Below are 14,251 nucleotides of genomic sequence, written 5' to 3' on the forward strand. Positions count from 1 at the left end.
CATTTCATGTGGCATATCTAAACGCCACGCACACACACATACAGGAAAAAGTTCCCCACGGGGAAAATAAAAGTATATCGTATCGTATCGTATACTGTACATCAGTTGCACATAGGTAAAACGTGTTAAAGTCAAAGTGCCCAAGGGCTCGAATTGTGACGTAGGCACATTTGACGTCAATTTTATTATTCAACAGCAAGGGGCGGTGCTGCATAAAACTTCAGCTACCATTGATTGACCGGCTGTAAACAGGCGGATTCTTTTGTTTTTTATTCCACAAATGCAACATTAAACTGAATACCATTTAGACTAGTGTGGACACAGAACATATTAAAGAGCACATTTATTTTACATTTGTAAAAGTAACAATGAAAAATCCAAACTGACAACAACCCTGAAATCGTAAACAATTATAACTCTGGTACAGAGCATAACTACTTTTGCCATCTCTGAGTGTCGCTAAAGCCAAATGTCTGAGAAACATGAAACATTTTTATTCAACATACCAAGCAACCATTTTAAAGCCAGCTCAAAGATCTTATAAACAAGATATTATGAAAAACCGTCACCGGCGCTGGCAACATCTCACTTGTGGTTCAAGTACAAGTCAGAGCTCCTCATGGCGATGAGGCGGGACATCTCCTTGACTCTCTTCATCATGTCCACGATCTGCTGGCCTTCCTCTCGAAGCACGTCCTGCACCACCTTCTTCTGCGGGCCGCTCAGCGAGACGGAGGCCCGGCCGGCGCCGGCCGAGGGCGCGTCCTTGGCCACCTGCGTCTTCTGGTACTCCATCTTCATCTTCACCTGCTTGATGCAGATGTCCAAGTGGCGCAGTTGCTCCCCCATGGCCTGCAGCTCCTTGCGCATGTCCTTCTCGCTGTTGGACAGGACGGGCAGTCGGCTCTGCTGGCCGGCCAGAGCGCGCTTGACGCGCTCCGCCACCGCCTCCTGCCGGTACTTGGCGTCCTCGTACTTGTCGGCCAGCCGCTCGGCCTCCTCGCGCAGGTTGCGGCGCTCCTCGCGGCACTGCGCCATCTCCTCCAGCTGCTTGGCCCGCTGGCCTCGCAGCAGCTTGACGCGCTTCTGGAGCTCCTCGCGCGCCATGTCCTGCTTGAGGACGTACTCCTCGCGGAACACCTGCGTGGCTCGGCTCAGGAGCTGGAGGCGTTCCTGGGGTGACGGCTCACCGTCGCCCGCCTGGAGGAATAAATACGAGGAGTGAGAGGATTCATTTTTAACAGCAGCAACAAATATTTTGGACTGAAGTAGCTGAGCACATTAAAATCAGTCATTTTGCTTGTCTGCCGTAACTATAACAATATCTTTTGTATGTACCGATATATATTTTTGTTAAAAACTACAATATATGATTTTTTATTTATTTTTTGGGGGGCCAAGGGTGGTTTTGGATTGGGGCAGATGTTTACCTATATGTTTTTTAAATTGTTGTAATGTCTGTTTAGTGTAAATTATTCATTGTTGTCACCGTTTATACTATTTACACACACAAAAAATACAAATAAAATATTTGCAGTGGTTGTCATATGTTTACACCAAATACAGCCTTTAAAAAAAAAAATCTCAGTACAACAACGACCAACAATTGCATACAACTCTTCCAGAATTAGCGGAATATTTTCAAGTGGGCAAGAACTTTGGAAGGAGATAAACGAACAATTTTTCTCAATTTGGTCAATTTATTGAGAAATTTCAGGAATTTTGTTAATATGCCCCAAAAATATTTTGTATTTTGAAACTACAATGATTTGAACTTGGGAAGAATTTAGTTGTGTCAAATGTCCTAAAAATTTAAAATTTTATTGTGAAAATGTAGAAAATTGCGAAATCACATAAATGGTTCTATAAAATTTTATAGGTTCTATAAAATTATAAAGATGGAGTTGTTTGAATTGGCAAAGAAATGCCAAAGTGGTTAGTCAATGCCATCCATTTGAGAACATTCTGACATATTCCAGACTCTCATGATATTGTGTTCAGTCATTACATTTACATACACACACACTGAATCTACAATTTAAAAGCGAATAGACTCTCCTTTCGCCAGGGATTTTTTTCCTGCCTTTTTTTGTTCGGTTATAATCAGCAGTAGAAAAAGGTAGGTTGCCCAAAAGGCAGCCGTTTCTCCCAGTGGACTCTCAAAACTGTGCTGATCTCACATTTAAAATGGACTTCAGCTTCATCCACTCAAATGGGGAGGAATTAGTAACTCTGGTAAATCTTTTGATGTTTGAACGTTTTGGATCAAATAAGAGAACAAAACAAAAAGGGCCTGGCGACCTAAAGGAAAATCTTGCCTTGAGCAGAAGCGGGTTAGCGGAGCCCCTCGCCAGGATGTTGCGGACGTGCTGCTCGAAGGAGCTTCCTGCCAGGCCACGTAGAGGCGAGTTGGCCGAACCCGGGTTGGACTGCGTGCACAGCAGCGGGGGCGAGGGCGCCCGCACGGAGCTCAGCAGCGGCAGCAGTATGCACTCGTAGGCGGCGCTGATGCAGACCATGGTGGCGCCCAGCGCAAGGTCGGCCACGATGAGGAAGCCCTGCACCGGCGCCGGCGGGCTGGTGGCGAGGGGCCGCGTGCACACGATGTGCTCCACGGCGCAGCAGCGTTCGGCCGCCAGCTCGGGCAGGCCGTCCTTTTCCTCGTCGCCCGCCCGCAGGAAGATCTGCAGCTTGTCCAGCCAGATGAGGCCCACGCTGTGCACGCCCGCCTCGTGGGTGCAGTGATAGCGCCGCGGGCACAGCGGGTCACGGTGCAGCCGGATGGGGCAGGTGAAGTCGGGCTCGTCGTCACCCGCCGCCGGCGCCACCTTCAGGGTGAGCTCCAGCTCCACGCACTCAAAGACGTAGAGGGCCGGCACCCCGCCCGCGAGCCACCTACGTTTGCAAAATGACAACAATTTCAAGCACAAATAATCCATGTGAATTTTTCGAAATGGCCATGAAATGATGGGAATATATGAGTTTGTTTTCAAAATGAATGAATTTTCAAAGTTTCCATGGGAATTAATGGGAAGTAACCGAAAATAAAGAAGACTTTACTAAATTGAATTGCTTCTCCAAATTGGATACTTTTCTTGCAAATTTAAAGAAATTTGGGAAAAATTATGAGAATCAATCAAGAAATTAAAAAATACAAATAGGGCCCACTCGATACGTCTTTTGTTTTTTTAAGGCAGATGCCATTTCTGATATTTGGTAGAATTAAATTCCAATAACCGATTAATTAAAAAAAAATACATAATGAAATCTTTTTTGAGAATCTCTTAACTCTTACAAAAATAAAATTACAGGCAGAAGTTCAGGCATGACACGACCTCCAATGGGCTCGGACCGTGAATTGTAAAACATAATTTACATAATCATAAACATAATTATCTCTTGATTTTGTATTAAGTTAATTTAGTTTTCAGAAATAAGGGACGTTCATCAAATCTTGTCCACGCAACACAAGATTTGTACCGACTGCGTGAACCACAAGAACAAAAAAATGGATCAGAATCAGCGACCTTTGTTGTTTAGAATTGCCTCAAACGCTTTGCGGTCAAAGTGGGACAAACCAAGTGGGATAAATCCGAGTTCCCATCTTCACTCGAATGCAGCATCAGTTTACGAATGTCACATGACCAACCCCAGAAAACATGTGAGTCGTAATTTGTCGTTACTTGAGCAACTGTGATGTCATTTTCAGTTGACAGCAAGTGGCAAAATGGCCGCCCTTTAAGGTGGATAAAACCGGTGGGTTTTGTCTCTCTAAATATGACATTTTATATTTCCACCACGCCCCAACTTATTCCTAACTAACCAAGTGAACCTACAGAAAACATTATGCACGTTTTCCCAGAAATGTTCCATACCTGGGCCCCGTCTCGTCGTCGTCCTCGGACTCCAACACCACGCAGTGGTAAAGCGTGCCCGTCTCCGTAGCGATGACCAGGATGCTGGGCACGCAGGGCAGGCACAGGATTGCGCATGCGTCGTAGCCGTAGTTGTCCTCGGCCGCCGGGTACATGGGCAAGGGGCCAACGCGCTTGCCCACGCTCACCCTGTTCACCTGGCTGGTGTGGCACAGGTACGTCTCGCCGTTCTCGTAGAGGATGTAGAGCGGGTAGACGGGCCTCTCTTTGACGTAGGACACCGGGCCAAAGTCGAAGGCCACGGCGATCTCCCCCAGGGACGCCGCGTAGGAGCGGGCCGGCGCGCGGACGCTGCCACCGTCGTCATCAGACTGCGACACGGGCAGCACTTTGACGGGAGTTTGGGGGGTCCTCAAGCCGTAAAAGCGGATTGAGTTGTCGGACGTGAGCAGTACCAGCATCGGCTCCTCGGTCTCGCACGGGTACCAGGCCGCCTGGCGGAGACTCACCGACGGCGAGCTGGTGAAGAAGCGCTCGGCCACCGGGGTGGTCTTGCAGTTGACGCGGTTGCTTCCGCCCTCAAACTCGGACCTCTTGCCCCAGCGCTGCGGGAGCTCCAGCACCGAGACGCCCCGCTGGCCCACCAGCGCGACGTGGCCTTGCGTGGGGCTCAGGAGGAGCTGGCACACCGGAAAGCGAGGCGGGTTGATGCACAGCAGCGTTTGGAAGTTCCCGCCGTGCTCGTCCTCCGCGTTTAACTGGCGCAGGCTGGTCGTGTAAAACACTCGGTCCACGTCGTCCCACAAGAAAAAGTCGGCGCCCAAGCAAAAGGTCAGGTTCTTAGCGACCGCTCGCTCGGAACTTTTGGGCTCCGAATCCAACTTGTCGCGTATTTTCTTGAAAATGTCGTGATTTGCCAAGGCGTTAAGCCAGCGGTCCGTGCCGAATGCCGCCATCTTGACAAGTCTCTAAAGAGGAAGGGGCGGAGCATCGTCGACAGTAAATATACAGAGACGCCGCCACGGGCGGATTGACTTTTTCCTGCGATACGTCAGCGCGTGCGCCATATTTGATGGGTCAAATATAAGAGAAGTTATTGTCTAACCACTGACCATGCGTTCTTTTCATGTCCAATAATTAAACTATTGTGGAAGGATGTACGTCTTTGGATTACTCCCATGTTTACTTCCTTCCCACCATTTTTATCCAGAGACCATATAACTTTTGGACTTACACTTCAAAACAAGAATTGAGGAAAGGTCTGCAAATCTCATTTTATGTATGGCAAAATTTTTCATTCACATGAAAAAGTTTAAAAAATGTAGCCCCGTTTTTCATTTTTTTAAACGAATTTGGCATATATATGAAGTTTCTAAGATTGGTTAAAAGAGCTAAAGTACAAATAATATGCTGAAGAAATTACCTCTTGTGTTAAATTGAATATGTCCTGATTTCATTTATGTACTGTCATTTAATTATTACTTACATTGTTTTATTTCATTTTTGTTATGTATGTTATTTACAATTGTGTGTAAACATGGTATGTTGTTTTTCTGTGACCTACTGTTCCCTTGGCAGTTATTGTTGATTTGTATGAAAATTTGATTAATTATTGTTGCCAAGTTTGTATGTTTTACTGCTTGAATAAAATAAATACATAATAATAATAATAATAATAATAATGTTACTGGCCATAATTTAATAAAACACCTATGGAAGCCCACTCGCGGCAGTTAAAAAAATTATTGAAATGTATATTAACTTAAAAATTATATATATACGATCCACTCATTTGCAGGATGAAGTCACTTTTTCACATTCAATATGGCGACAACGTTGACGAACGTGTCATAGCCACGAAATTGTTCATCAAACCGCTATCTATTGTTTGTTTAAAAAAATATATTGTTTCCGGTTTCACGACACACGTCTGCCGTATCGCGTCACACGGTGTGGTGCTGTAATTTGCAGAATCACCATGGCGTTGAGAGAGACGGCGGGGCTGTACGAGACGCTGAAAGCGGAGTGGAACAAGAAAAGCCCCAATCTCAGCAAATGTGGTGAACTACTCACTAAACTCAAGGTACAGCCCTATGTTAAGATGTTAAACAGCTGGAGTCGAACCGGTAACAGCTGCTTTTTTTTTACGGCTACCATGTCGCTAGCTACGTTAGCTGTCGGGGGGTGCTAAGCTTGCTAAATTAGCGATAACGCTGAGAGTTTATTTGGTACATGTTGACTCTTGACGTTGTAATTAAAACAAGACAAGTCTTATTTCATACCTCATTTAGCAAGGTTGCATCGAAAACGGGTCACAAATGTTGTAGCTAGTGTTCAAATGTTTGCCAATAGTCAGTAAATCATCACGTTGACGTTCGACAACTGTCAATCAAAATAATTAATCATCACAGGGACGCTATGTTGTGCCTAAATTTAGATTGAGCAGTTTTACTGTAGTATTCATTCATTCCCTGTTTTGTTTTATTTTACATGTCATGATTGTCTCATATTTGTCACTGCCAATGATATTTCTTCCTACGTTGCACTAATTGTACACACATTACTTTATTTTTTAGTATGTTACAGGAAATATATTCTCACATAACGAATATCTGTCCAGTGTCCATGAATAATGTATATTATTGTTGTTCGATACATCACAGGTGTCCTTATTGGAGCTGAACTTTCTACCCACAAGTGGTTCCACGTTCACCAAGCAGCAGCTTATTTTAGCGCGTGAGTATTTTTCCGATGATTTATGTAATTATTATGAATTCAGATCTATGCTGAGATGAACACATCTGCTCTCTCTCGCCCTCTCCAGGCGATGTTCTTGAAATCGGAGCCCTGTGGAGTATCCTGAAAAAAGACATCCCCTCTTTTGAGAGATACATGGCCCAGCTCAAGTGCTACTACTTTGACTACAAGTAATATATATATTTTTTGTATCTGTTTTTGAGAGTACTAAGGTTATTTACATTTTTCCTGTTGACTCTCTGTACAGGGAAGAGCTGCCGGAAGCGGCCTACATGCACCAGATTCTAGGACTCAACCTGCTCTTCCTGCTCTCGCAGAACCGCGTGTCCGAATTCCACACGGAACTCGAACGGCTGAGCGCGCGCGACATTCAGACCAACGTGTACATCAGGCATCCCGTGTCCTTAGAGCAGGTAAAACGCAGTGTTTCTCTCGCTGAATGGTCTTCCATCTTCTCATATGCCCACTAAAACGCAATGTCTGTAAGTATATGTATGCTAATTGTTGCTCCCAAAATGTAAGCTAAATTCACAAGTTCATGCTTTATTGCATTTTTCCATCTAGTTCGGACCATAATAGTAACGATAATGAGGTCTCTTGTGATCTTTTCCAGTATTTAATGGAGGGAAGCTACAATAAAGTGTTCCTGGCCAAAGGCAACATCCCGGCAGAGAGTTACACCTTCTTCATTGACATCCTGCTCGACACTATTCGGTAAGGAACGTTGTCACGGCAACCAATGGTTTACTTTTAATTCTTTTTCAGTCCACTACAGAAGAGTAAAGAAATACTGGTTTACCTTAACTCACGAGTGTCCTATAACTCACTGGTTCTCAGCCCCGGTCCTCGAGTAGTCCTATCCAGCCTGTTTTCCCCATGTCTCCCTCCAGCCAACACAGCTGAGGATCGTTATCAAGCTTCATGCAGATCTTGCTGATTAGCTGATCGTTTGAAACACCTGTTTTGGCTTTGGGAGACATGGAAAACCGGCTGGGTACTTGAGGACCGTTGTCCTAACTTATGTTTTTTTCAGTTAAGAGCTGTTGTGTGTGTGTGTTTTTTTTTAAATATAATAATATGTTATTCTCTATTTTTTGCTTTGATAAACACGTTTTTGTGAAGTGTTGAGGAAAGTAAAACAATTTTTTAAAAATTGGGGAAAAAATAGTTTGAAATTGATATGGCTTGATCAAAAGTTGCTATATTTCTTTGTTTATTTGATAACTATTGACAAGATAGCTTAATTAACATTCAAATCAGTGCTTTTGATCACAAAAGAATAACTATTTTCAAACATGTTTTTATAAACTCAGGAAAATGTTATGTGTATGAATAAATATTTACAGTACAGTGTGAGAATTTAGATTGTTTTCGATCACCATAGCAAAGGAACCATTTAGAACAAGTTTTTTTAATAACTCATAAATATTTTTAAGCGTATGAATAAATATTTACAGAACAGTATGAAAATTAATATTTACAGTTTTTGATCACAACAGTAAATCAACTATTTACAGAACAAGTTTTTTTTTTATAAACTCTGGAAAATATTGCTGAATACAGCACATGCAGTAGGAAATAGTTGACCGATTTCTTTTCTTATTTTTTTTCAATATACATATATTTTTTTTTACTATATAACATTATTAAAGGGTGTTAATTAAGGTGTGTGTGTGTGTGACTGAGTTAGTATGCTAGAGAGGTTGTTCTACTGGTCAACTAGTCCTACGCTGTTCTTCAGATCTTCATTGACTTTAATGAAGACCAGTTGTTCCACATGCCTGGGGTCGAGGTTTGCTCGCTGCGGACTGACCACATTTCCAGCCGTGCTAAAAACACGCTCATACCGGACACTAGTCGGTGGGCAACTGAGATGCTGCATTGCAAAGTGGGTCAAATTGGGCCAGCACTGGAGCTTGCCAGACCAGTATTTAACCGGATCGTCAGTCAGGTTGATATCTCCATCTGCCAGGTAGGCCTCCACATCAGAGGACGGCAGTTGCGGTTTCACCGGAGTGGCGGATTTCTTTTTCTGCAAGAAGGACAAGACAGAAGTGCTGCTGCTGGCGGCCGGTGCCTCGTTGGCTTTTCTCGCCGGTGCAGCCACGGGGTCACAGTAGCGCTCCATCCTATGGGATAACGTGTCCTTCAGTGCGTCCACATCGACACTGTTTGGGAAATAGCTGGTCTTATATCTGGGGTCGAGGAGCGTGGCCAGCAGAAATGTGCTGTTTGCAAAGATGGGCTCAAAACGGCATTGGAGTTCTTTTCTCAGGTTGGTTGCGAGTTTCCTCGCCACCTCTCCCAACTTCCCCCCGGACTCCGCGGCACGATGGTGGTCGTGGCCTTCCGTGGCATCCTGGTCAGAGTCCTCCGCAGATTCCTCACCGTTTGCCCCTAAAAGCAGTGACGTGACGATGGCGCACAAGCCATGCAGTAATGGGATGACCTCCGAGATGGAGGCGCTCGGTTTCGAGAGCGCCAGCGTGACCTCCTCAAAGGGGCTCAAAACCGTGAGCATGTCCGACGCCAGCTTCCACTCATTCGGGTAAATGTTAGTTGGCGCTCTGCCCATGTTTGACTCCTGCGCCATAATCTGCACGGCACGACGCTGCTCCACCAGCCACTGAAGCATATAGAATGTATCGTTCCATTTTGTTTTTTTATCGCTGGTTAAAGTGTGCTGAGGAAGGTTGAGTTGCGTTTGAAGCTCGTGTAGTCGGTTGTTGGCTTTGCTGGAGCGATGAACGTAGCCGGAGATTCTCCGAGCTTTGGACAGGAGGGACGTGACCATCTCGTCTTTTTGCTCGAGGGCCTTGATCACCACCAGGTGAAGTGTGTGCGACACGCACGGGATGTGCCCAATTTCGCTGAACGCCTTCACCAGGATGGCCGCGTTATCCGACACGACAAATTTCACTCTGACGGGCTGCCCGACGGACGCTTTCCACTCTCGCATCTTCTCTTTCACGCAGCGCAGAACGTCCTTTGCTTTATGATCAATGTCCAGGACGCCGACATTGAGCAGCCCGACTTTCCTCTGCACCGACGAGTCGGCCACACGTTCGCACCAGTGCCCGGTTATGCACAGGTATGCGTGCGCGTTGTGGTTGCCGGTCCAGAGATCAGTCGTGAGGTTGATGACGCTTCCGTAAGCCGCCTTGAGCGAGCGGACCAGCGAGCCTCTCATGGCCTCGTACAATTCAGGCACGACGGTTCGACTGAAATGCTGCCTTGGCGGGATCTTGTACTTGGGCTCTAAAAAGGCAACAAGAGCCTTGAAACCGCTTCTCTCCACCACCGAGAAAGGCTCGAGATCAGTGCAGATCATTTTGCCGATCAACTCTGTAATTTTTTGGGACCGGGAATGGTTGGCATGGAATGGCTGCTTTGCCGCAAATGCGGCGGTTACTGGCGAAGAGGAGGCCGCAGAGGAGCCCTTAGCGTCGCCCAGCTGAATAGCAATAGGAATGCTGCCAGGGGACGGGGACGAGGTGGCCGATCCCGTGGGCTTTTTTATGTGATGGATAAATAACAGATGGTTATGTTGAGCTGTCGTGTTGTAATGTTTGGAATTTTTACCTCTGCTTATATTGGTGTTGCAAAGCTTACAAATGGCTTTGGATTTATCGTTTTTACAGACCGTGAAGAAGTCCCATACCACGGAGGTCCTTTTGGCTTTTTTTGTTGGAGGACCTCCATCGCCAGGTGCAATGTTGGTCTCAGTGAGGGCAAGATGGCTGCCGTTACCGCTACTGCCTGCTTCAGCTGAAGTACCCTCTGTATCACTCATTCTATGAAAAAAAAAAGAGAGAGAGAGAGAGGCGTTTGTGTGTGTGGGTAAAAAACAGAATTTGCAATATTTATATTTTTATGGACTTCAGTGGGGGGGGGGGGGAAACAAAAATCCATTACGAGCTTGGTCGCGGAACACATTACACTCTTAAGTCAAGGTACCAAAAAAACCTATTGTGGTTCACACAGTGACGAGATCGCCGGCTGCATCGAGAAGGCCTACGAGCAGATTCAATTCACCGAGGCCACGCGTGTGCTTTTCTTCTCGTCGTCGAAAAAGATGACCGACTACGCCAAGAAGGTACCCCCGCGCTTCCATTTACACACAAATAACAAAAATGAGCGCATTCGGCAGGAGCTGCTGTCAACCCCAACTCACGTTCAGACGCTCACGCTGACGCTGTCGTTGTCCTACAGCGCGGCTGGAGCCTCAACGCGGCCGGCTGCTACTCGTTCAGCGTTCAGCAGCAGCGCACCGAAGAGGTCAGCATCCCGTCCACAGAGTTGGCGCAGCAGGTCATCGAGTACGCCAGGCAGCTGGAGATGATCGTGTGAACCGACAGACACACGCCATCTGGGATGAACACTTTCCTTTCACATTGTTGTTGCTTTTTGTTTTGTTTTTTTACCCCAGACTTGCCACGGTTTACCGTCTTTCTACGATGACACAGAACTCCTAATTGTAATTAACTTGATTAAATAGAAAAAAAACTAACTTTCCCTCATGTTTTTTTTTGTCTATTTTGATACAACGGCTGTTTTTAGTATTCAAACCAAAATCCCACTACGATTATGGCGAAATGCTTGTTCTCTGTCCACCAAGATATTTCAAAGGAAGGAGGGCATGAAGGATCTAAGGATTAAAAGTTATCAGAGAAGGAAGGCAGAAAAGTAGAAGCTCAGGTCTATGGATGCATAGGAGGAAGGAAGCAACAAATGAAGGAAGGCGGAGAAGCAAGAGGCAAAATGGAAGGATGCGTAATAAATGGAGAAAAGCAATAGGATGTATTTATAAAAAGTGAAGGAAGAAAGGAATCAATGTAAGAATGCAATGCAATAATGAAGGTCAAGAAGGAAGGCAAAAGTTGGTTTAACCCTTGTATGGTGTCTGTGGGACCCGTTTTTAGTTTTTAATCAAAAGAAAAATGAAACCTTATTTCAACCTGAAATTCATTGGCTTTGCCTCATTTTCTGTTTGGGTCAATTGGACCCAGTGTTAATAAAAGTGTAAAAAGTGTAGGTTCTGGCAGGAATTTAAACTCTCCACACTTACTTAGTTGTGATAAGTTATCACAACTGATCAAGATTGCCAAAATATGATCTGCTGAGAAGTCCTTGTAATAGATTTGGGCAGAGAAAGAAGCTTTTGATGATGCCGAGGAAAATATTTGAAGAAATAATGGATGTCGAATTCGAATGGTCGTCTTTGCACAAGAAATGAGACACCCGGCATATGCTAATGTGGTAAAGATGCAAACAAGGCCTACTTGTGAAAGACACTAAGTCTTCATTTGAAAATTGTTCTAGACTACACTAATCCTGAAGGAAAGCTAGATTTTGAAGAGAGGTGGAAGGAGATGGTCCAAACTGATTTACATGGCTATTTGGTGTTCTTATCTAATTCTGGTCCCTAATCCACTCAATTTACAGAACCATCATCTGCCAAACCTGAAGTAATTCAAAAGTATTCAATTGGGCTGATGTGTTGACTATTGTCATTGTATGTGGTCAATTTGAGCTATGTAAACTAACCTGGACTCGAAACCCCAAACTCCTGCGGGTCCCCCAGACCCATTCTGAGTAACAGAAATACGACCACCACAAAAGTGTAATTAAGAAACGGAAGGACAGAAGTTAATGATTATGCTTGATTAAAGGTCTGACAATTTCCCTACAGGATTTCGCGATCGCAACAAATAACGCAAAATCAACAAAATCCCGCTAAATTGCACTTACCCACAACTTTCCAGCAACAACTACATTTTAAAAATGCACGTTTCACTTCAATTTCGGGTTATTTCATCTGAAAAAGCTCCGCGGACGGTTTATTTCAAATAGCAGCGGTAGCTAACGCAATAAGAAATAATCACGAAGAAGAAAGCCCTATCGTGTAAACTGAACTCACGAAGAAGAAGAAAGCTACCTAATGCGCATGCGCGCCTCAGATCGTGCATAGGTCGCAGATGACGGTGCTTCAAGCACTGAATTTTCCTTTCAGTGCATGAAGCACCGTTATCTGGCGGTCAGGAGGGACTCTTACAATCATTGTTACAATAACTTTCGTTTTTCAGAGAGATCAAGTAGAAGCTGATGATTTTGAGGAGGAAATAGAGTAGGACATTGATTTTGGTTATGGTAGCATTAAGCCCTGCATATTTCATAGCATTGTCAATTTATTTTATATATTTTGATTATGATGTGTATATGCACCTCTACGAATATTTGCACTTTTGATCTTAAGAAATGTTTTGTACTTTTCCAAGTTGTTGTTCAATTATAAGCTTTTTTTTTTTTTTTAAATATAAAGTTGTTTACACTTTAAAGTGGAAAAGTTATGGTACTTATTTTTGATAAAGATTATACGCATTTGAAAATATATTTTGCTTTTCCAAACCCCTCTTGTAAAAATCCGCTTAAAATTTGCAGAAAGTGTTTGAACAAAAAATATATATATATATATAATTTGCAACTTTTATCGCAACTTTTATCAGATTGGCTGCAAAAGCAGGCATTTTAGCCCGCAGGAAACTGTGTTTGTGTTTGTCGAATGTATTGAGGGCCCATGCGAGAGCTTATTAGAGCTGCACCATAACACAAAAATATGAGAGCAGCTTCATTTTCATTTTCTTCTACCCATCCTTCTTCCGATTTTTGTTGTTGTCATTTTTAATACTTTGTATTTCATATACATGTTTAGACTTTTTGTCAAATTTGTGACATTTTTTTGGCAATTTTATAGACATATGGTCATTATCTGCCTTTCTTCTTCCTTTTTGGACATTTTATGGTAAAAAAAATTAATTTATGCCTTTTTTCTATCCATTTTCTTTTTTTGCAATTCTGTATATATTTGAAGTTAATTTTTTTGGGATTTGCTTTTGGAAATTTTATTTTCTGCCTTTTTAATTAAATTCTCTAACAATTTTGGTAATTTCATCGACATTTTATGTTCATTTTCTGCTTTTCTTCTTCCTTTTTGGGCAGTCTATGATAACTTTTTTGGACATGTTTGCGTTATTAATTTTTTTTTTAAAACTTCTTTTACTCTCCTTTTCTGACAATTTACAAATTTGGACATTTTTTTGAGTAATTATTCCTTCTTTAATTTTTTTTTAAAAAAAAATCTAAATTATTAATCCAGCAAAAGAATATCTAAAAATCAAAATAAAAAAATATATACATTTTTTTTGTAATTTTTTTTTTTAGATCCACATTGAGTATAAAGAGCCGTAATGCACGTTGCGGACCCCTGGTTGAGGCGAAAGATGCATAAATAAACAGCAGTAATGAAGCAAGTATGGACACGTAAAACAAAAGCGGAAGGGAAGAAAGCATTTTACAGCACCGTACATCTCTAGTTTTGTCCAAATGGCCATCTTCGTCCTGTTGTGTGGCTGACCGGCGCTGTCCGTGGTCCTGCTTTCCTTCCTCATCCTCCTCATCGATCCCGTCGCGCGCACACGCCCGCTCCACGCGTTGCCGTCCCACTGTGCCTGACTCACATGGCCGCGCCGCGTGCACGAGCCTGTCAATGATTAGTGCGGATGTGCAGCAGGTAGCGCGGGAGAGAGAGACGAGAAGGAAGGGAGGGAGGAAGGGACCGA

General features: G+C 43.8%; 3 protein-coding genes across 4 annotated transcripts; 1 reads left to right on the forward strand and 2 right to left on the reverse strand.

The window, feature by feature from the left end:
- Window positions 1-328: 328 nt before the first annotated feature.
- nup88 (nucleoporin 88) lies at window positions 329-4,856 on the reverse strand. Its single transcript, XM_077565720.1, has 3 exons — window positions 3,876-4,856; window positions 2,319-2,895; window positions 329-1,200 (listed from the first exon to the last, which is right to left on the reverse strand). The coding sequence occupies exons 1-3, from the start codon at window positions 4,829-4,831 to the stop codon at window positions 586-588; spliced, it is 2,148 nt and encodes a 715-aa protein (XP_077421846.1). The 5' UTR covers window positions 4,832-4,856; the 3' UTR covers window positions 329-585.
- Window positions 4,857-5,793: 937 nt separating this feature from the next.
- psmd8 (proteasome 26S subunit, non-ATPase 8) lies at window positions 5,794-11,142 on the forward strand. Its single transcript, XM_077565515.1, has 7 exons — window positions 5,794-5,958; window positions 6,539-6,611; window positions 6,700-6,802; window positions 6,880-7,045; window positions 7,246-7,346; window positions 10,617-10,728; window positions 10,845-11,142. The coding sequence occupies exons 1-7, from the start codon at window positions 5,854-5,856 to the stop codon at window positions 10,980-10,982; spliced, it is 798 nt and encodes a 265-aa protein (XP_077421641.1). The 5' UTR covers window positions 5,794-5,853; the 3' UTR covers window positions 10,983-11,142.
- On the reverse strand, window positions 8,028-14,235 carry LOC144051911 (zinc finger BED domain-containing protein 4-like). 2 transcript variants are annotated; one of them, XM_077565512.1, is made up of 2 exons: window positions 13,998-14,235; window positions 8,028-10,426 (listed from the first exon to the last, which is right to left on the reverse strand). In XM_077565512.1, exons 1-2 carry the CDS (start codon window positions 14,087-14,089, stop codon window positions 8,341-8,343), a joined length of 2,178 nt encoding a protein of 725 aa, XP_077421638.1. In that variant the 5' UTR covers window positions 14,090-14,235; the 3' UTR covers window positions 8,028-8,340. The 2 variants fall into 2 exon arrangements, with proteins under 2 accessions (XP_077421638.1, XP_077421639.1); XM_077565513.1 differs by lacking the exon at window positions 13,998-14,235 and adding an exon at window positions 10,807-10,951.
- Window positions 14,236-14,251: the final 16 nt, after the last annotated feature.

This window comes from Vanacampus margaritifer, chromosome 5, assembly GCF_051991255.1.
Source record: "Vanacampus margaritifer isolate UIUO_Vmar chromosome 5, RoL_Vmar_1.0, whole genome shotgun sequence".
Taxonomy (NCBI): domain Eukaryota; kingdom Metazoa; phylum Chordata; class Actinopteri; order Syngnathiformes; family Syngnathidae; genus Vanacampus; species Vanacampus margaritifer.